The sequence below is a fragment of the Felis catus genome, chromosome A3, assembly GCF_018350175.1.
Source record: "Felis catus isolate Fca126 chromosome A3, F.catus_Fca126_mat1.0, whole genome shotgun sequence".
Lineage (NCBI taxonomy): Eukaryota > Metazoa > Chordata > Mammalia > Carnivora > Felidae > Felis > Felis catus.
In genome coordinates, this window is record NC_058370.1 from 35,240,117 (window position 1) to 35,263,336 (window position 23,220).

The following is a 23,220-nucleotide window of genomic DNA, read 5'->3' on the forward strand; positions in this document are numbered from 1 at the left end:
TCCCTCTCTCTCTGCCCCTCCCTGCCTGTGCGCTCTCGCTCTCTCAGAAATAAATAAACCTTTAAAAAGAAAAGAAGGTGCCTGGGTGGCTCAGTTGGTTGAGCATCCGACTTCAACTGAAGTCATGATCTCACGATTCATGGGTTCGAGCTTGGCATAGGGCTCTGTGCTGACAACTCAGAGCCTGGAGCCTGCTTTGGATTCTGTGTCTCCCTCTCTCTCTGCCCCTCCCCTGCTCATTCTCTGTCTCTTTCTCAAAAATAAACGTTAAAAAAAAAAATAAAGCTCCTTGTCAAAGTTCACATTCAGGAACCGGACACTGGAGCTAGAAGAGATTTTGCTGTCCTTTTAGGCAGTTTTCTCACCTGCATCAGTGAGGTCTCTTTGGGGTAGTAAGAGGAGGAAAGTGTGGCTTAGAGCCCCAGTCTGCAGCAACCCTGAGCACACCGGCAAATTCATTTTAAACATTTGCACAGACCATGCATTTTTGTATTGTTCACAAGCGTTTTCCGAAGGCAGAGGGAGTATTGCTTATGGTAGAGCGGGTACTTCCAGTACATTCGAGTAGAAAGTGCAGAAGAGGACACAGAGGAAAAGAACCACCCTCCCCCCCTCCACCAGAGTGCATTACCCCGTCTTCTGTGTCTTTTTTTAAATTGAAGGGAAATTCACATAATGCAAAATGTGCCACTTAGAAGTAAGTGGACAATTTAGTGCCATTTAGTAGATCACAGTGTTGTGCAACAGCCCCTTCTGTCTAGTTCTAGAACCTATCGTCCAGCCCCCAAAGGAAACCCCGTTCTTGATCCCTCCAGTCCCATCCCAGCCACCCCAATGTGTCTTTTTAATTCACACAATTTTCTTTCATACACAGTTGGGCTCATACTGTTTATAGAGTTTAATGAACTGTATTTTATCATTTAAAATTTCTATCACATGCATTTCCTTGGTCTTTAAAATCTTTTCTTGGGCTTCGGTGTAATTGTAAATCCCCATGATCTTTGGGGTAGGTTTTCTTGGTGTTACCAGTTCATCTTTAGAACGAGTCCCCTGGGTGCTCCTGTACAGAATGTGGGGGCTTTGTGAGGGACAAGTTTTCGTCGCAGGGGCCTTCTCCACCCCCTGTTGTGTTTCATGAACTGGACAGGTTTCCTAAGAAACTCTATGCTCTGGACCCAGCTCAGAGCCGCTCAGTTTGCCCTAATTGAGAGTGTTATCAAATGACTCCACCAAGGGAATGCAAAGTGAGTTACTCTAATTGCTCCAGAAGTATCATGTGACGTTTGGATTTCACCTTTTGGCCCTGGGAGAGAAAAATGTCACCGGCTTTAAACTGCTCCCCTCCTTAACGCATAGCTCCAGTTTTTTTTTTTTTTACTGCTGGCAGAAATTGCCACTGTGAACACAGTGTATGTGTAAAAAGAGCTTACATGTGTTCGTGTGTTTTCTGATCTTTAAAAAAATAGGATGAACGAGGAGATGGGTGGGACACCTCATCTGAGATGAGACCTTATTGCCTCTGAGCACTATAATCTGGGGCAAGTTTAATAATCAGCCTGGCAGAGGCCCCAGGGTGGTTCAGTCAGTTACGTGTCTGATTCTGATTTCCAGCTCAGGTAATGATTTCGTGGTTTGTGGGATGGAGTCCCACATCGGGCTCTGCGCTGACAGCAAAGAGCCTGCTTGGGATGTGATTCTCTCTCTGTTTCTCTCTCTGCCCCACCCCTGTTCACGCTTTCTCTGTCTCTCAAAGTAAAAATAAAAATAATCAGGAGCTGGGAAAGTGCAGCCTATGGGCCAAACCCAGCCCTCAGCCTTAGTTTTTGTATAGCCAGTGAGCTGAGAATGGCTTTTTACATTTTTAAAAAGTTGTTAACAAAACATAAAAACTATAGGGGCACCTGCCTGGGTGGCGCAGTCGGTTAAGCGTCCGACTTCAGCCAGGTCATGATCTCGCGGTCCGTGAGTTCGAGCCCCGCGTCAGGCTCTGGGCTGATGGCTCAGAGCCTGGAGCCTGTTTCCGATTCTGTGTCTCCCTCTCTCTCTGCCCCTCCCCCGTTCATGCTCTGTCTCTCTCTGTCCCAAAAATAAATAAACGTTGAAAAAAAAATTAAAAAGAAAAAACATAAAAACTATAAAACAGAGAATCATATGTGGCCTTCTTAAAGCCTAAACTATGTATATTCTGGCCCTTTACAGAAATGCTGACCAGTGACCCCCAATAATTACAGTAAGAACAGCAGCAATGGAATTTTTTAGTTTATATTGAATACCAGGTAATGTTCAAAGTGCTTTACATATATTATCTCATTTAACTCTCACAGCAGTCCTCTGGGCTGGGCATGATTATCATTTTGCAGAGGAAGAAATAGGCCCAGAGAGGTTGAGTAACTTGCCCAAGGTCACACAGCCAGTAAGTGGCAGAGCTCATGTCTTGAAGCCAGGCATCAGATTCACTCTAGATCCTGTATTCTGTTACTGCCCAACCACTTCTACCTGAACGTTGTATGATTTTACTCTACTGTTGAGGTAAAAGTTAACGTCCTTACCTGTAGACGTTGAAATCATAAGGCAGCCCTTCCCAAATTGGTGAACTGCAAAATAGATTCCTCACAAAAGCCTACATTTAAAGGAGGCTCCCTGGTCAATGAAGCACGAGAAAGCCTTGTTAGGTTTCTTCACTGTAGTGCTCCATGAAGCACTATTATCCTGGTAGGAATCTCAGCCCCAGGGGGGTGGTATTCAGCTATTTACCAAACTGGTATTTTGTTGTTGTTCTTCTGTTGTTGTTGTTGTTTTGTGGGATTTTTTGCCTGTTGAAGGCACACAAATGAAACTCTTCCAGAACTATTGCTTTCCAGTAAACGGTCAACAAGCAAGGTCACAGAGGCATTCTCAGCCGCACATTTTCCCGGAAGTATGAAAGCAACGTAATCTAGGCATTCATTTGTTCATCTCTGTCATAAATATTCTTTTTTCTTTCCATTTTCCTGCTGTCACATTTCTTCTCTGACCTTCCCTCTTTCTTTCTTTCTTTCTTTCTTTCTTTCTTTCTTTCTTTCTTTCTTTCTTTCTTTCTTTCTTTCTTTCCTTCCTTCCTTCCTTCCTTCCTTCCTTCCTTCCTTCCTTCCTTCCTTCCTTCCTTCCTTCCTTCTTTGCATGGGAGGTTTGGGGGAAAGATTTCCATAAAGGATGGAAAGGTAATGAAGGTTGGCCCCTTTTTAGCATCTTCTATAGCAAGTCCCTATTTAGTTTATAGGATTACCTATAGATTTGATTTGCCTGAGCTATGTAGGTTGATGCTACATAGGCAAGAATTGGCCAGCAGCTCCCTGATGGGTTATGTTTATCACAGAGCCTCTGCGTGTAGAGATACCGTTAGTGTTCATTTTGGCATGTCTTGCATGTCTTAATTTGCCAGCTCTGTCAGCTGGTCCAGGTCAGGAGCAATGAGACTTCAGAGCTTGACAATACAGGCATCAGCCAGAGAAACCACTTCACGAATACCTTTTAATTCACCAGCCATTTGCTCTTCCTTTACCACCAGGATTTTTGCCGATTTGACAGCTGTGACCAAAAGTGCGCTTTCACAAAACTGGTTTCTGACTGGCATAGGGTAATGCTCTTGGTTTTCTTAATATCTTAAAATTCTTCAGTTAATTTAGAGTTCTCTTTGCAGATGCCAAAAAAAATGTTGCATAAAATAAAGCAAATATCTCATTTTGTTTGTGAATCAGTTCTAGAGTTTGTAAGATTGGAGCTGCTTGCTCTGTTAAGTCAGGAAAGAGCATCGTATGTCGTTATAAAGTCTGTAGGCACAAATGAACCTAAGGCATTAATGTATTCTGAGTGTATAGATGTACCTCCATTTTTAGTTTGTGTTTCTTCAGCTGGGTCTGTGAAATAAACTGACAAAAGACAAATTAACAGAGAAAAGGCATACAAATTTATTAATTTTATGTGCGTGGCGCAACACAGAAGGAATTAAATAGCCGAAGGAGCAGGGATATTTAAGAGTTTGTACCTCCTCTTAGCAGGGGAAAGAAAGGGGCAAAGGCTACTTACAGGAGAACAAATGACTTTTAGGAAAGATAAATGAGCCCTGAGAATAGATGGACATGAGAATTTTATGACCATTTCTGTTAGAGTGTGGTGCCAAGTTTTCGTCTTCCAGAAGGGAAGGTTAGAGCCACTCCTGGATCTAGATTTATGACAGTGGGGTTCTTTCAGGCAGGATCTGCTTTTAGTCACAAAAGGGATTTCAGGAATTCAGATGCCTTCAGCTCAAAATAATTTTTGGACCAAAGCGTCATATTTTGGGGTGGCGTATCTTGATTCCCTTCAACAGTGTATTTATTGGAGTACATATCTGGAATTAGATGTGCTATTTGAGACAAGGTACTATAGATACACTAGGACAGCTTAGGCAATGCAAAAATTGCCTCTTGGAATGATAATGAACAGAATCCAATTGGTAGGAGAATTTGACACTTCAGCTTCTGAATGATGATCCAGAACAGCACGATGTCCTCCCATTTCTTATGACTATTTAGAGGTTCTTTTTGACCTAACTACCCAGTGTTGTCAAGATACCCAGCCAGGCTAAGAGACTGTTTTGACTATCTGTGAGTGCCTACACTAGTTTTGACTAGAAAAGGATAAATATTATTCAGGCCCATCCAAATTTATCTTTCAAACACAGCCACATATACTCCTTCCTGGCAGCTAATTTCCTGCCCAAATACTCGTTTGCCATGCTATGAAGGTGATTTAAGAATTAGAGGGCTTTGGGGTACCTGGGTGGCTCAGTCAGTGGTTAGGTGACCTACTTTGGCTCAGGTCATGATCTCACAGTTCATGGGTTCGAGCTCTGCTTTAGGCTCTGTCTGATAGCTCAGAGCCTGGAGCCTGCTTCAGATTCTGTATCTCCCTCTCTCTCTGCCCCTCACCAGCTTGTGTGCGCACGTGTGTGTGTGTGTGTGTGTGTGTGTGTGTGTGTGTCTGTCTGTCTGTCTGTCTGTGTGTACTCTCAAAAATAAATTAACAGATGTAAAAAAGAAAAAGCATCAGATGGCACTTAATGTCTTCCTCCTTTTACCTTGATCAGTTTTACTCTGTGGATGGAGAACAGCAGATGAAAAACTTGTATTTTCTGGAAGGTGCTCAGATGATGTCAAGAGAAAAGGACCCCAGTTGTTCTTCCTTTTTTCTTCTCTTGGGTCTTTTAGATTTGAAAAGTTTATCAGAATTATTACTGACTTCCCAAGGGCTTTTGAGATTACCATTTAGCTGTCTCTCTACTGAGCTTTTGTTTTTTCTGCGAAATTCCCAATTGCTGTTTGGATGCCAGTTTCAGTAGTTCACTATTGGTCATTAGTACAGGCTCCTTAATTTCCCCTTTGATCCTGGGTTTTTTCTGCTGAATTGTATCTAGGATTGCCAAATTTAGCTCCTTGATTATGCATGAGAGTCCTCCGCTTCTCTGTTATCTTGTACTCCTCTCTCTCAGGGTAGCAACTGTGGTGACTTTCAGGCTCCGATGCCCGATTCATTCTTGCCATCAAGACTGTCTTTGTCTCCCACTTTGCCTTCTGTCCCAGGCCAGAAGGGAATTTCCAGCACTGTCATGGATATCTCCTATGACTGACACTGAGTGCATTCTGCCTGCATTTTCCTCTCTTTAGGAGAACCCGGAGGAAGTTGCTGATGTGAAAGAGAAAGTTTTATTTTTCCCTCTTAATCTGATGTAGAAGTTGGTCTGTGATATGCAAACATTGGTAGATCTGCTTCTGTTTAATTTCCGAATGGATTCAGAATCCTAGATGAGCACATTTGAAGGTTTAAAAATGTGATTTTTGGGGTGCCTGGGTGGTGCAGTCGGTTGAGCGTCCGACTTCAGCCAGGTCACGATCTCCCGGTCTGGGAGTTCGAGCCCCGCGTCGGGCTCTGGGCTGATGGCTCAGAGCCTGGAGCCTGCTTCCGATTCTGTGTCTCCCTCTCTCTCTGTCCCTCCCCTGTTCATGCTCTGTCTCTCTCTGTCCAAAAAATAAATAAACGTTGAAAAAAAAATTTTTTAAATGTGATTTTTTTTTTTGTCAAGTCCTGCCTAAATCACCAGACTCTCTGATGAGGTTTGGGGGTGTTGGTGGGCTTCAGGGCTGACGGCCAAGAAAGAATTCTTGGAGACGTCTTTGATACAGAAAGGTGATTTTATTAAAGCACGGGGACAGGACCCATGGGCAGAAAGAGCTGCACTGGGGTTGTGAGGAGTGACTGGTTATATACTATGGAGTTGGGAAGGTAGAAGCAAATGGGAAGTTTCCAAAGAGATTTCCATATGCTAAAGAAGACTCACAGGATACTGGAGGCCTAGCTATTGTCAAGCTAAGGTTGTTTTCCCTCCAGTAAGGCATTAACATTATGACAGTAGGACCTTCCGGGAGAAATGGTACAATCTGTATTTGCCTCAAGTATTTGTCAATGGGCTGCAGGTTATAAGGAAATTTAATTTTACCTGTCATTTCCTTCTTGCCTTTGTTCCTACATCACTATGGAGGGGTGATGTTAGGGTCCCCGGAAACTGAGTCTACAGATTTCTGAAGATTAGGCTAATTGTTAAGATTGCCTTTCTCTCATAATTTACTAAGATATTTGTAAACTGATGGAGACTCATGTCCTGTATGACTGTGATCTCTATCACTTAACCTTTCCTTTCCTTTGTGTTTTGGGCAGCCAGGAGTGCCTGAGGAATATCACAAAGGTCCCACCTGGGGGTGGGGATGTGCTAGCTTGTGCTTTGTCCTCAGCTTGACTCAAGCTCCCTCATCCACAGGACCAGTGGTGGTGTGGGTTATGTTCTGATCATGTACCCCAGCTCTGGGAAACAGACTTCCGTCTTGCTTCTCTACCGGTTCTCCAATAAGTGTTCTTCCCAAAGCCCGGGCCTGTCCAGATTCTGTGCTTGCCTTTCTCAGAACCTGGGGGAGCTGTCACTTCTAACTGGCATCCACAGGGCCATCTCTTGCTGCCTCCTGAGATCCTGGAATGTTGCCAGCAGCTGGATTTCCTGTGGAACATCCTTTGAACCAACTTCTTTCTGGCTGCCTGCTCTGCATTTGCAATGCTTGCAACTTTGCTTGCAATGCTTTAGCACAGGGGTGCCTGGGTGGCTCAGTCAGTTAAGTGTCAGACTTCAGGTCATGATCTCACTGTTCGTGAGTCCAAGCCCCGCATTGGGCTCTGTGCTGACAGCTCAGAGCCTGGAACCTGCTTTGGATTCTGTGTCTCCCTCTCTCTCTCTGCCCCTCCTCTCTCTCTCTCTCTCTCTCTCAAAAATAAGTAAACATTAAAAAAAATTTTTTTTTAATATTTTAACACATGTGTGTGTGAGTTTAAACCAAAACAGGACAATGAAGGTTTAAAATTTGAAGTGTCTCAATTGGCAGTCCTCACCCTAAGGGTGGTTAGTTAGCATTTGAAAGACTTGAATCAAAAGCTTCTAGGCCATTCATTATATTTAAATTATACCTCAATAAAATTGTTTAAAAACAAAACTAGACAAGCCTATCCTCCTGTGGCCACCTCCACACCCTCTTCAGTTATCTGTATCTGTGATCAGTACCAGATGCTCCATACTAGGACTGCATGATTGTCATCTGGAGGGCCTGTTGAAATGCAGGTTGCTGGGCCCCATTCCCAGAGTGGCTGTGTGGGTAGATTTTGGGTGGGACCTGAGAATTGGCATTTCTTCTTCTTCTTCCTCCTCCTCCTCCTCTTCTTCTTCTTCTTCTTCTTTAATGTTCATTTATTTTTGAGAGAGAGACAGAGAGCAAGCAGGGGAAGGGCAGACAGAGAGGGAGATACGAAATCCAAAGCAGGCTCCAGGCTCTGAACTGTCAGCACAGAGCCCGACCTGGGACTCAAACCCACAACTATGAGATCATGACCTAAACTAAAGTCGGATGCTTAACTGACTGAGCCACCCAAGCACCCCTCTTTTTTTTTAAGTTTGTTTATTTTGAGAGAGAGAGAGAGTGCAAGTAGGGGAGGGGCAGAGAGACAGGGAGACAGAATCCCAAGTAGGTTTCACACTGTCAGTGCAGAGCCCATCTTGGGGCTCGAACTCATGAACCATGAGATTATGACCTGAGCTGATAGCAAGAGTTGGACATTTAGCTGACTGAGCCACCCAGGTGCCCCACTTCCAGCTTTCTAAACTGTCCTATAAGCTCCCCAGGGGTTCCAATGTACAGCCAGCTCTAGAAACTACTAATCTGGTCTCTGAGTGATATCCACGTAGTTTACTTATAACAGTGTACCAGCTGAAAATGTCTTGCTTCCCCTGTCCTCAAAGTTAAATATTGACAATTTAATGGCAACTAATCCTAACTTAACAACTAAAATGATTCACCTTGCATATAGGGACCCATAAGAGAAAACACGTAGGATTCTACCTACAGTGTCTTTATTTTAGAGTCTGAACCCCTTTAAAGCTCAAATGCCTGTCTGAAACCAAGTTTCTAGTTTAATGTGTAAAGATATAGGTACTCCACTGATTATTCATCTGGAGATATGTGAAATGTTGCAATTTTACATCTTAAGCACCTTATAAAGGGTCTTGTCCTACTGCAACTTTAGACCCTGTGGAGATCTTTACTTGAAAAGCTTCATAGTTTGCCCCTAGTGCATGGTGTAAGGGAGGAAAAATAAATTTCCCTCTACCCTTCTGAGTTCTTGGCTGAGATACCCACCTTTAATAAAAAGAGATTAACGGGAGAAAACCAAATTTAATTATGTGTGTACAAGAGCCCCACAAGACAAGAAAGGCTCTCTGATAATCAGATAATTGAGGTTTATATGCCATCCTGAGCCAAGGAGAAGAAGGGGGTAAGGGTCTGGGGTTTCAAAGGCAAGGGACACAATCGGGGGCACCTAAGTGGCTCAGTCAGTTAAGTGTCCAACTCTTGATTTCAACTCAGGTCATGATTTCACGGTTTGTGAGTTTGAGCCTTGCATAGGGCTCCTTGCTGACTGTGGAGTCTGCTTGGGACTCTTTCTCTCTTCCTTTTTCTATGCCCTTCCCTTGCTTATGTGCATTCTCGCTCCCAAAATAAATAAATGAATTTAAAAAGAAAAAGGCAAAGACAACTCACAGGAAGATGGGAAGGGCAAATGTTTGGTAAACAAATCATTATCATGCTCTTTGGAGAAGACCTTCTTTTTGTATTTTTTTTTAATTTGTTTATTTTTGAGAGAGACAGAGCATGAGCAGGAGAAGGGCAGAGAGAGAGGGAGACACAGAATCCTAAGCAGACTCCAGACCCCGAGCTATCTGCAGAGAGCCTGATGCAGGGCTGGAACTCAGGAGCTGTGCGATCGTGACCTGAGCTGAAGTCAGCTACTCAAATGACTGAGCCACCCAGGCGCCCCCGGACAAGACCTTCTTATGTTAAAAATAAGAAAAACAGAAAAAACTGTTGTCTTTGGTAATAGCTCTCTTCCTCGTACAAGCCCCCTAACTAAATTCTTTTAGGCAGTTAAGAGAGAGGTAAAAAGCTCTTCTTGAGTTCATTGGGCCTTGATTGTCTTCAGCTCAAGGAAATCCACATGCCAGAGTGGCACATTCTGGGGTTGTCTGCCCTGGAAAAGATTAAAAAATGAGAGGACCCTAACAAGAACAGCATGCCAGGGAAGTGCAAAGACTGCCGATTTGGACATCCAAATTGATCCTTCGGGCTGGTTCCCTGCATGCAGGCTGTGCTGGCCCACTCACGAAGGCCAGACCAGAGGGAGGCACCCAGTGTAATAGGAATCATAGGGTGGGTGTGTCATCACTGAGCCAATGAGGGTGCTCAACATGTGTCAGGGAACTACCCTTCTAGAAACATGCAGCCCTGGGCTTGAAGGTGCATCTTTTGGGGCATGATGTAGACTGTTAACATATGTGCTTATTTTCAGCAATTCAAGAAAACTTATCTAAGTTGCCTTTTGTTTTGTTTTGTTTTGTTTTGTTTTTGGCTTCTTTTAATCTGAAAACATTCAAAGAAGTTCATGTGCCTCTAGCTCACCCCTAGTGCAACTTCCCAACTAAACTCTGGGGTTCTACTGACACCTGCTGGCATCTCATCTATTTTATGTTGAAAACAACAAAACAAAACACTTCACCTATTTCCTTAAGTCTTTTGGCCTTAATATGCTAGGTGTGCATTATCTGGAAGACAGGAGAAAGGAGGAAAGTCCTGATGGGACCTTGTCATGCCAAGGAGGGAGATGTGTGAACAAGCCCCGAAGAGGGGCCGATAACAAAGTTCTTCCTGCCTCTCAGCTCTGCACAAGCTGCTCTGTGATCTTGGGCAAGGCCCTTGACCCTCACTTCTACCATCTCAGAAGAAGCAACAACCTCCCCCATCCCAGCGCCCTTTAGGGCTCGTGAGGATTCTGTTGGCATTTCCCCCTAACTAATGCACGAGTACTGTCACTGGACTGATGACCTCAAAGGTCACGCATGGAGACCTTTCGGTCACAACAAACAAGAACCTTCACCAGCATTGTATTTTCAAAAGATGGATGAAAGTTGTTTCAGCCTCCTCAAAGCCTGGTATCTCTATAATTTATTTTTAGAAACAACTACATCAGAATGCTCAGAAAAAGCCAGTGAACAGTCTCGGATTGTCCACTTTTTTATCCCTGGAAACCATGGACTCTGTGTTTTGGAACACGTAACAAGCCTTCAGGTTGAGAAAATGCCTCCCAGTTAATGCCAGCCAAATTATTTGCTTTTCTGTCTTCTCTTGGGAAACTGTGTGTGAGCCTGTAGTTTATTAGCCCAATAACAGGTTATTTGATAGTCCCCAGGGAATTATACTCCCATATTTAATCTGACAGAGGAAGTGAAGACTGCTGATGAAAATAATTGAGCATTTCTTTAATGCTACTATTGCCTTTCTTCCTCATGCCTCAGGATCCTGGTTTAACCATCAGGAGGCTTTCAATGCTGTTTACGTCCTCAGGAAATAGCCTTTTCTAGTTGTGGAAGGAAATTTACCTCTCATGGCTCCTAAGTCCTTCTTTAGAAAGCCGTTAGGTATGATTGAAGCATAAAGAAGAAATCCAAAACTCTCTATTAGATTCACATCCACCAGGATAGCTACTGTCAGCATGAAAACAAAACGGAAAATAACAGGTGCTAACAAGGATGTGGAGAAATTGGAACCCCTGTTCACTGTTGGTGGGAATGTAAAATAACACAGCTGCCATGGGGAACAGAATGGTGGTTCCTCAAAAATTAAAAACAGAGGGGTACCTGAGTGGCTCAGTAGGTCAAGCGTCCAACTCTTGGTCTCTGCTCAGGTCATGATCACGGTTTGTGAGTTTGGGCCGCACATCAGTCTCTGCACTGACAATGCACAGCCTGCTTGGGATTCTCTGTCCCCTCTTTCTCTGTGTCTATCCCACTTGCACTTGATCTCAAAATAAATAAACTTAAAAAAATTTTTTAATGAAAAATAGAATTACTACTTGGTCCAGTAATTCCACCTCAGAGTATCCAAAAAAAACTGAAATCAGGAACTTGATGAAATATTTGTGCACCCCTGTTCATAGAAGCATCGTTTGCGATAGCCACATTAATCACAATAGCAACCCAAGTGTCCATTAGCAGGTGAATGAATACACCAAACGTGGTCTACACCTACAATGGAATATTATTCAGCCTTAAAAATGAAGGATGTTCTGTCACCTGTTGCAGCCTGCCTGAGCCTTGAGGACATTATGCCAAGTGAAATAGGGCAAATTTGTCAAAGGGCAAATACTGTATGGCTCCATTTGTAAGGAGAACCTAGTATAGGCACATTCATAGGGACAGAAAGTAGAATCGTGGCTGCTAGGGTTGGGGGTGGGGAGAGGAAAACGGGGAGTTGTTTTAACAAGGGGGAGAGAGGTTCAGTTTTGCAAGAAGAAAGAAGTTCTGGAGATGGATGGTGGTGAAGGCTACATAGCAGTGTGAATGTTATTTAATGCCATTGAACTAACTGTTCCTTAAGAATGGTTAAGATGACATTTTTAATGTTGTTATTTTCTCACTGTAGATTAAAACCACACACATTTGATAGAACTCAGTCTTTACCACTGGCCTTTGCAATGACTAAATCACTAGTATTATGTTGTGCTGTCTGGCAGAATGTTCTATAATGATGGGAATGTTCTTTATATGTGCTGTCTGATATGGTAGGCACTAGCCCCACGTTGGCTTTGGAGCACTTGAAATGGGGTAAGTGAAAGGGAAGCACTGAATTTTACTTTTATGCAGTTTAAATAGCCACATGTGGCTAGTGGCTACCATACTGGACAGTGCAGATTGAATATACATCTATATTACTGTCGACTCCAAATTTTTTCCCCTTCCTCAGCACAAAGCTATAACAGTCACGCTATGAACCAAAGAAGGGGAGGTACTGGCTTTTCTGGAGGCCCCAGCTCTGTTTTAACCCCCAATGTCAATTTGTTACAAAGCATGTTGCCAAGAGTGTGATTCTTTATTTTAGCAACTTGGTATGGCATTCATTGGCATCAGTTGTTGGACCCAAGGGCAGAGTTGGCCTTAATTCATAGGCTAGCCTTTTCTAGTAGAATGTCCTTAAGAGACCCAAATTCCTTTATTGCCATGCAGTCTTCCTTCACTTTTCCTTGTAAATCCATGGAGTGATGTTATGAGCTAAAACTGAGGTCCAAATCCTTAAACAGAAATTATGTAAGCACTTCACTGTTTGCTCTGGATACCCTGGCAATCAGTACATGCTTTACTTTTTAAGGCTTTGCTGGAAAACACAGACAGGTAAGATATGTAAGAAATTCTTAGATTGAAATAGAATCACATGATAAAATTGATGAACCCCAAATGCTCTCATCTTCTAAAATGGGAATAGCTAAATATGTCATAGTGTATTGTATAATGTTGCTTAGAAATAATGAAGATTGCCAGCGGCTGAAAAAGGACTTCTATTTAAACAGGCTACAACTGGAAGGTTTAACAAGTCATTCAGGGGGCAGCGTTCCTTTGTGACAATCCAGCATTTAATGATGCTATAGATGTTACATTTATCTTCATGGAAAGAATGAAAGCTGTTTATTAAAGAATAAAGTATGGCACCAGAATGAAGATTGCTCTGTGGTGGGGAGGAGATAAACAAAGCGTTTACATTATTTTTATGCAAAATGGATACAGGCTATCCAATAAAAACCACCATTTTTAGCTCGTAGTTTTACTCATCAGGAATGCTTTCTCTTTCTCTTTTCAGCAATGGGTAGAAGGACTGAGATCAATCATACACAACTTCAGGGCCAACAATGTCAGTCCAATGACCTGCCTCAAAAAACAGTGAGTTTTGTTATATCACTCTTTGTTCTTGGCTGTTAAAAAGCAAAAGGTCAGATTAGGAGATAAAGGCTTAGTATATGGCCAGGCGGCATATTACTTGTCTTCCCCTCCATGCTCCTGACCTTGGAGAGGAAGTTCCCAATATATATCTGTACTCTCAGGCCACTTGGCAAGGCGTGTATGATAAACCCGTAGTCCAAAACAGATGTGAAAGGAATGGTTGATGGCAGGAAGATGCTGGAACCTCAGCATCCCCTGCCGTATCCTCTAGGTAGTAGGCACTGACCTTTGTGTCTCCAGACAGAGTGCTGATCGTTAGTTTTCCATGCCTAGGGAGATATGTAGTTGGATGCTGTGGTAGCTGGAGCCTCTGTTGTGTGAAACTGAGAATTGGGGAGTGTGGCCAAGAGAAGCACTTACAAGAGCACCCATTGCTAGGGTCAAAAAGGAGCACTGGCCCGGGGACTGTTCAGCACACAGTCAGGGATCCAAACATACTGGCCTTACCCCCGCTCACTGTATCCAAAAATGCGGCGGGGGGGTGAGTTGGGGGGTGACGATGCACCTCACTGGTAGATTTGTAACCCTTATGAAGTTATTCCATCGGGGTGACTTGAAAGTTACTCAGGTAGAAATCCTAGCCAAAGCCAAAGTCAGACTGTTGAAAGAGCAGCAATCAGCAGAGGAGTGGGGCCGCCTGCCATTATAGGGCCACTGGTAGGCAGTTGTAGGTGCAGAAGGGAACTACACTGAGAAACTATGGAAATAAGCCTTCACTCTCAACCTGGCCTAGCAGCAAAGGTGTGATTCCTTGGACTGTCAGGCAGGAGGAAGAGAAGTCGGCCCTTGGGGCACTTTCATCCTTACTTTTGGTCCCTTTGGCAGGTGCTTTAAGAGTATGTGCTCTTGACTAAGATCCTAGTTGGGCTGCTTAGTTGTTGGGTGACTCTTGGCAAGTTCTTAGCCTTGTGCCTCACTGTGCTAATCTGTGACTGGAGATGGTCACCATAACTCATTTTACAAGATTACCTCACAGGTGCAGTGAGGTCCTGGAAAATGCTCAGCCCAGTGCCTGGCTCCTAGTCGTCTTCATTCACTATTAGTAGTTTTGATTTATATGCCATCCCAACTATATTCTTTCCATCATCTTAGTAAGGGGTAGTTAGTCTTGTAAATACCTCTTTGTTGTGCAGCGACTTCTCCTTTTCTTCTGCAGTTGCTGTGGCATATTTTCTTAAAAATAAAGAGCCACGGTGGATATTTGATGTTACAGTTTGGGTATTGATTGAATCCAAAAGATCTGAGACTTAGAGAATGCCCATTTACACCTGAGGGACCCCAATATCCATATCTGGACATACGATCATACCTGTCCCCAGTGGTATCATGCTCAGATCCCTTTATAGAGCTGGTGTTCATCCATCCACCAGCCACCATAAGGGTTAGCTCATCAAGAGGTCACACCTGCCCACTTCTACAGAGAATTACCCTCTGCTGAAGGGGAGTCGCTGTGCCTGGGAGACTGTACTCCTCCCTCTTCCTGGTGGGAAGCCCATGCCTGATGATGGGCTAGCACAGGATACAAAAGGCTAGCCCCCATCCCACCAAGTCGGATGCACATCACACTCCAGAGCTCCCCATGGCATCAGGCTAAAGCCCCAGCAGAGACCACAGCTTTGTGTGACTGTTCTCCCTGCCCTTTCGGCTTCCCTCACGCCTATTGTCTTGAAAACATCAGTTGAAAAGGAGTCACTTGTGCTTCTAGGAAACTGACACAGGACAGAAACTTTACCAATTTGTCATATTCTGCTTTTATTAGAATTTTATTGACTGGAAACAATGAGAATGTGAATTAATAGCTAAGAACAGTCTTACCATCAACGTACAAAAGCAATGAGTTGCTTCATGTCAATTGAGTTAATGAACTTCTCTTACTATTGGAAGTTAGGGAAGATGCCCATTCGATCTGTGCTTTGCTGCACTGGGAGCTGAGAGTGGAGATCCCTATGTGTCCTCAGGATAAGGTTGGCTGGTGTCAGCATGCAGTTGCATTTCCTACCACCTTAACAGAGATTATTTTTATTTTAATATTTTGCCAGAATTTTTTTTTAAGTTTGAGAGAGAGCAAGAGAGTGCAGGGGAAGGGCAGAGAGAGGGAGAGATAGAAACCCAAGTAGGCTCCATGCTGTCAGTGAGGAGCCCAATGCAGGACTGGAACTCATGAACCATGAGATCATGACCTGAGCTGAGATCAGTTGGTTGCTTAACTGACTGAGCCACCCAGGCACACCCTTAGGAGAGATTATTAAGGATGAGGCCAGTCACCAAGTAAGTACCCACAATTTGTTTTGCTCAGTGCATGCACCCAATTTTCTAATTCATCCAGGGTTGCTGAGAAAAGTACAGAACTCCCAGTTAAATTTAAATTTAAGATAAGTAATAGTTCTTTAGCATAAGCATATCCTGTGCAGTATTTGGAACATACTTGTAAAAAACATTATTATTTTTCTGAAGTTCTAATTTAACTGAAAGTCTTGTATTTGTATTTGCTAATTGTGACAGCCATAAATTCATCTCACAGTGTATTATTGTCTCTGACCTTCAGAATAAATGTTCTTTGTTTGAATGAGCTTTCTTTTAAAGTTCTTACCTGGATTGAAGTATTCCTCTTAAGAAACATTAAAACAGTGTTGTTACCGTTGTTTTCCAGCTGGATGAAATTGGCGTTTATGACCAACACAAATGGTAAAATTCCAGTTAGGAGGTAAGTCGATCATTCCTGTCTGTATTTCATACCCTTGGTCGACCCTCATGATACCAGACCAAAGAGAGAGCCCTTCACAAGTGATTGTTAAATGCTTTCACTAAAGATATTTCTAGAAGCTTATTTTAAATCACTCCATCAAACGCTGTGTTCAGTTTGTAAAAACCGTTTGTGGATGTAAACTTGCATTTTTCCTCACAATGGGTAGCATTAACTCTGCTTTGATGAAGAACGTCCGAAGATGTATCAGTATTCTTTATATCTTCAAACAAGTGGGCTTTGAGGATTTTAATGTCTTTCGTCTACTTGCCCTAAGCAACCATTCGCTAAAATTAAAGAAGTTGTATTGTGCACCTGTAGCAGAAGTGTATATAGACTGTGTCTTCAGAAGTGTGGTGCCTCTGGACAGTGCTGCTTGTTCTGGGCCTTGCTGTTCCTCTGGTGGCCAGTGGGAAGGGGGAGGTAGACTCCTTTGGCTTCTTGCCACTGAATCTCTAGGTGTACCATTGCTGACACCACACATTCTTCAGAACTGTCACTTTATCCCCTCACTCTGCCCAAGTTAACAGTGGCAATGAAAAAACAATGGCAGCAAAGCCTGAAAGGAATCAAGAAGGAAGGGAAAAAAAATGAAAACATGAAAAAGATGTGTCTTCCACATGGGTTCTTTAATACTTAAGCTGGTATGTTTCACCCTCTGAGGATTCCTCATCCTTACCTCTTTTCTGCCTCTCTACTCCCTCTCTGGTGTTAGGATTTGCTAATGGTCTGTGGGTACACCCGGAAGCTCTTGAGATGGCAGCAATAGGGATTATTTACCAAACTCTCCTGGTATTTTTTTGGCTGGCATTTGTGTAAGCACTTCATGGAAATTTCTGAAGCTGGAGTGGGCATCATCTGTCCCCATGAAACCAGGAGTGTGTTTGGATTCATAAGCCCAAGCCCACAGCCTGAATTAGTCCCAGGTTTCCTGGATACCAACCCATTCTTCTAGGATTCTCCAGACTTAGGTTGATGTTGACTTCCTCTCTGGATACCACTTTAACAAAGAAGCCAACAGAAACAGCAACAAATAAAACCCAGAGCTACTAGGTAGAATCTTGTCTTAGAACTGCCCTATCTTTCAGAGATGAAGTGAACAGGTCCCCAGCTGCATCGCATTTGAGCAAGCGCATTTGAGCAGTGGCTTGCTGATCACACTTAGCCATTTCTGACCCTTCTCCATCTCCTTCTCTGCCAGGCACTTCATTCTGCCTTGACATTTCCGTTCTGTTTCCCCATGAGGTTATCACTATACTCTCAGAATCGCTCTTTTCACGTTTAACAGAACTGTCCTAGAAGTCATCATTTTTCTTAATTCTGTGTTCTGTAACAGCCCATGTGACACAACAGAAATATCAATGAGGAAATTAAAAGCATATGAATCATAAGACCATGGACAGTATTTTTACTTAACCTTTTATTGAGGGCTTACCAAGTTGTAGACCTTACACATGTGTTGTGATCTTTACAAATCGAGATGTAGGATTCTCTGCTTTTTGTTAACTTACTAGCAAGTCAATTTTGTGTCTACTCTAGAAAAAAGTAGACCTTAAAACAAAATCAAAAACCCAGTTAGCACCCTTGATTGATAATTGTTGGCAAAGATACTTTACATTGATCTTTATTTCACTTAAAATCCTTTGCTCTGCAGGGCACTTGAGTGGCTCAGTCAGTTAAGCATCCAACTTCAGCTTAGGTCATGATCTCATGTCCCGTGTGTTCGAGCCCTGCGTCAGGCTCTGTGCTGACAGCTCAGAGCCTGGAGCCTGCTTCAGATTCTGTGTCTCCCTCTCTGTCTCTGCCCCTCCCCTACTCACACTCTGTCTCTCACGCTCTTAAAAATAAATAAACATAAAACAAAAAATTTAAAATCCTTTGCTCTGTTGAGCAATAGCAGGACAATTATTTTAATGTATCCCAGCATCCTACAGCTAAGTACATTTTTCTTTAAAATTTTTCTTTAAACTTAGCACAGACAGCAGTGTGAATAGAAATGTATATTGGATCTGTTTTTACATGCTTTACTGTCCTGCTTTCTCTTCCAAGATAAGGTTCAGGAAATGGACGAAGTAGAAACACATAGATTGCAATCAAAGCACTTCTGACTAGCAATTCTGGTTTCATTTATATGTATCCTACTAATCAAGCCATTGTTAGACAAGATTGGAAGTCTTTTATGATTTCAAAGATCTTTATCTAGCATGTTCACATGCAAAATTATTACCATCCTTATGTCGTTTTCTTTAGCTCTCTTTGACATGAACTCTTTGGTGCCTGCCAGTATTAACAGGTGTTTGACACAAGACATCTGTTATTTGGGGGCAATTTGTTAAAGTTGATGGAGAATTGATAGCAAGCCAGAAAAAAGCGGTAAGTCTTCTGGTAGATGAGCTGCCAAGGGCTAGGTGGAAATTGTTCTGAATGTTTTAATGGATATGAAGAGTAAACACTTTTAAAATGTCATTTTATCACTATCATTCTGGAGTTCCTAAAATGGAAACTATTACTATAGTGTGCATGCTGTTAAAAAGGGTCTGGCTTCATAGTCATTACATAGCTTGGGAATGGCCCCTGCTCTTGAGTATTAACCAAAATATAATATCCAGGAAGTTGCAGGAATGATTAATGAAGAAAGTCTTAACTCTTTATCTCCCTCTTTTCTTTCTATGTACATAAACTTACACAGTCTGCTTTTCTCTCAAACCTGCAAACTCCTACTCAATTTATCTTCTCACCTAGACCAAGGCTTTTGAAAATCACTCTTTTCTTTGCCATTTCTTATTCCTTGTAACCTGGAGTTGGAACCAATGGCTAGAGAGTCGGGACATAGTAGCCAGACAAAAATTATGGGCTGTGGCAGGAAGTAGTCTTAAAAGAGATCGTTGTGTTAAAGAGGAAGTCTGAGAGCCTCAGGTATGATCATGGTAGCCCAACTCCTATGTAATCTGTACATGTCCTGAAGTCCTAGTTTTTCAACAAAGTTAGTAGGATTCTGCTGAGGCTTCACTCCATGAGTCTGACCTGAGTGTTTCAAAAACTGGTGTTAAAACCATGGAATGGATTGTAGGCCCACTGAGGACAAAGAAAGAGTGAGACTCCCTTGGTTTTTTCAGGATCATTTCTGTCTTTATCACCTGTAAAGTCTGCTGGAACATGGAATTGAACCAGGACTCTAATAGGACTGGGCTCCACTCAAGGTTATTTGCTTTTGTAGCATTTCCTTTGGGGAAGGTGGTTTATTATGATTCAACAAAAACTCATTGAGTATCTGTTAGCCATGAAGCACTAACCTGTATTCTGTGGGTGTGAGGCTATATATAAGAGTTGAATAAATCACAGTCCTTTCTAAATACTCTCCTACGAAATACCTATGATGGTATGTAAAAATGTCCCCAGGTTGTGATAAATGTGTTTCTTTCAGGACCCTGTTAAAGGGTATTCTGCTGGGCCTCTAATGTAACCGGAAACTCAAAGAATTCACCTTTGTGCCACAACCCCTCCCCCCTTACCTCTGAGTGAATCCATTTTAAGACCCAAGGCTGATTCTGATAGCTGCCTGAAGCAAAGGCAATAAAGGCACTTTATTAGATAGACCAGGGGAATGGTCTTTTCAACTTCCTTGCTTCTATTTTCCATCCTGGGTTTGGTCTCCGTCAGAATGAGGTGAGCAAATCCATGGTGACATTGCCCAGCCCAAGCCCCCTCAGAAAAGAAGGCCAGAGAAAGAGCCCCTATGGCCATAATACCATTTCTCACCTTTATTTCCTGTGCAGTCATGTTGTTGGGCTCTGACTTTGCCCTCACTAGTATATCCCTACATGGATTTCTTTCTCTCCTGGCACTGGACACCCTAATTCCTTCTTTTTCTCTCTCAATCTGTTTACCTGCCCCCTAGCCCCAAGTGCTAATGCATAGACCTCCTCCTCCCATGAGACATTCTTGTTCTACTTCCTGTTCATGTCTTGGTACTTCAACAAGCTCTAGCCAAAAGATTCTATTCCTATAGTCTCTTCCTTTCCTCTCTACCCTCCAACCCACACCCAGAAAGGCTCAGGCCCTGTACCTGCTACATTCATGACCACGTCAATCAGTTTTCATGTTGTTTTTCAGGCCTATCCAACCTAACCAAAGCTCGAGTTCACTGAGATACCCCTGAGGTTGCTGTACAAACAGTTTCTTCCTGTCCCAAATCTGGGGATGCTGGGGCCTGTAGCTCTCATGTTAACACATACTTAAAAAAAAAAAAAAGAGATTGAGAACACTGATTAGCTACTTTCCTGTTTTATAAAGGTCAGGTAAATTGCTTCTCACCCCAATTCAGTGCATGAAAATTCCATGAACTAGAGAAGTGGAAAATGTGGACATAACACCCTCTATCCTAGAAACTGGTTTACTTGATGTCAAACACATATGCTCTACCATGTCCGTAGATTTGTTAAAGAGAATCCATGGGCCTCCCTATACTTGAATACAGCTGTCTCAAGCGCTCTTAAAAATGTACTTCTAAGTATTCTTGGACTGAGTATGAAACAACAAAGCCTTGAATGAACACGTAACAACTCCTTTACCTAAAGTTAGATCTTCCCAATCTATTTTGGGAAGTTGTATTCTGCAGTTGAAGAGGTGCGTTTTCCCACTCATCAAGAATACTTGGCGCTTAGTGCTTGCATTTGGAGCTGGCCTCCACTTAATATGAATGGCGGAGTGCATGACAGGGTTGGGGCGTGGGGAGGCACTGCTACCAAGCTCCTTGTGCTCACACCGAAGGCATTCCGAAACCAAGCTTCCTGGATGAAAGTAAGCTCTGTTCTCAGGTTGGACTTTTGAAATTAAAGTTTCAGTTATGGTGACAGCTTACCTGGGCTTCCACTCACAGAATAAAGGAGGTTTCCTTTGGTTGGCTAAGGCATGGCTCAGAGCCAAACATGAATTCTAGGGTGCTAGCTTGACACCTCACTGGGTCATTCTGAATGTCACCAACGCATTTCTCATAGGAAATAGGCTCGATGCGCACCATCCTAGTTAAAAGGCAGCATCATTATTTAAAATTACCTTGTGTCAGGGGAAAGCCAAGATTCTGTGGAAACATTGAATAAGTGTTCCCCTAACTCCCTTCCCACCACACCTTTGCTTTTTCAATAAACTTCCTAGGCCTTGAGGCAGCTGGCACATCAGAGTAGTTCAAGAGTACTTAGCTCAAAACAATTTTTTTTTCAAAATATGTCTGATAATGTATGTCTGCTATAGTACCAAGGCATAAGGGCCATCACCAGCCTAGACTGACTTCTTAGGGGACTACTTTTTTTCCCCAAACCTATATAGTGTCAACATGAGGTTTTATTCTAGACTTACTGTCCCGTCTGCCATATTCCTCTTCCCTGAGAAAGAGGAATTGTTTTTGTCCATTGTCCATTGTCATTGTTTTTGTCCAACAACATGTATCTCCCAGGGCTTTGGGGGGCGGGGTGGAGGGGTGAGAGAGAGAGTGTGAACAGGGGAGGGGCACAGGGGATCTGAAGCAAGCTCTGTGCTGACAGATGTGGGGCTCAAACTCACGAACCCTGAGATCATGACCTGCGCAAATGTCGGATGCTTAACCCACTGAGCCACCCAGGCACTGCTCTCCCAGGGGTTCTTGTGTTCACAATCACCAGGGAGACACCTGTCTTAGAATCAAGTTGCCTCACTAGCAGAACCAGAGGGATATTGCAGGAGAGAGTTAGTGAAGTGAAAAACACCCAGAAATGAAAACGAATTGTATTTTCCTTTCCTTTCTCCACCCCCCATCCCACATCCCTAGTATTTCTTAGATTTTTGCCTCCACGAAATTAGAATTAACAATAACTTGACTTTTCTTTATTTTCTGCCCTAGTATTACTAGAACCTTTGCATCGGGGAAAACAGAAAAGGTGATCTTTCAAGCACTCAAGGAGTTAGGTCTTCCCAGTGGAAAGGTATTTATTAGTTTAATTATGTGTTTTGTAAAACGATTTTGTCTAGTTATGTTCTCATATGTAATAAGCCAGATTATTTATGTAACAGTGGTCTCATTTAGATTCAGAACTAGTTTCAGTCACATATAGTACAGGTAATTTTCTCCTTCCTGCCTGCCTTTTGTTCCCTGGGCATTTAACCTAAATGTTTCCAAATTCAAACAGTGTACTTCAAAATGTTTTTGTCAGTTTCATTAAGAAAAAGAAATGTCAGCAAGGCTATTCTTCTACACAGCTGGTGGGAAGCTTATTTTCAAGAAGCCTGTCCACATCGCCTCGACCAAGCACAATGTCAGTGTTCTTCAAGGTGGCTGTGGGGTACTTTGTAAAGCACTCCTCCCTACACAAACCATTTGTGTTCTTGGCCCCTTGGATTTAGAGTATTTGAAATTAATTGATTGACTGCAAGACAGATTTAAGCCTGTTCCTACTTTAACAAATCCTACTTGAAATACAAACTGCAGTATGTGAAGGAAAATTTTATGTGGTTGTCCTGAGCAGCTTCATGTGGTCTTGTGAAAATTCATAAGATAAGCGTAAGTAAACACTGGCTTTGATTTATTCAGCAGCCTTTAGGCAGGCACATGATTTTCTCCATCATGGAGAGAAAGAAGAAATGTTTCTTTATATTTTATGGGGTGTTGCCCAGAGCAAGCCCAGCCGTAGCCAGTGTTTGAACCCACAGATCACGGCCACATGGTAACAAGAGACGCCCATTTACACATGCTGGTGTGCTGGCAGGATGGCCCAGCCACAGTTGGACTTGGCCTTCTGGCTTCTGTCAGTAAGAGTCAGAGATTGAGGCCCTGGGATCCCAGGTGGTCATTGCTTTGCTTCATGATCCTGTGGATTCTTTGCCTTCACGAGAAAAATGTGGCAGGAGTTATGACACCCTCTTGTTTTTTACAGAATGATGAAATCGAGCCTGCAGCATTTACTTATGAAAAGTTCTATGAACTGACACAAAAGATTTGTCCTCGAACAGATATAGAGGATCTTTTTAAAAAAATGTAAGTTCCATTTATGGAGTTCTTGTCCTTTTAGAT

At 42.8% G+C, this 23,220-nt stretch overlaps 1 protein-coding gene across 16 annotated transcripts in view; it reads left to right on the plus strand.

The window, feature by feature from the left end:
- PLCB4 (phospholipase C beta 4) overlaps nt 1-23,220 on the plus strand; it is a 419,557-nt gene that overhangs the window by 291,784 nt on the left and 104,553 nt on the right. For all 16 annotated transcript variants that reach the window (XM_023251457.2, XM_045053870.1, XM_045053873.1 and 13 more), the window contains 4 exons: nt 13,296-13,375; nt 16,086-16,139; nt 22,054-22,135; nt 23,084-23,184. In XM_023251457.2, coding sequence (XP_023107225.1) covers nt 13,296-13,375; nt 16,086-16,139; nt 22,054-22,135; nt 23,084-23,184 — 317 coding nt within the window. The remainder of the gene's footprint in view (nt 1-13,295; nt 13,376-16,085; nt 16,140-22,053; nt 22,136-23,083; nt 23,185-23,220) is intronic.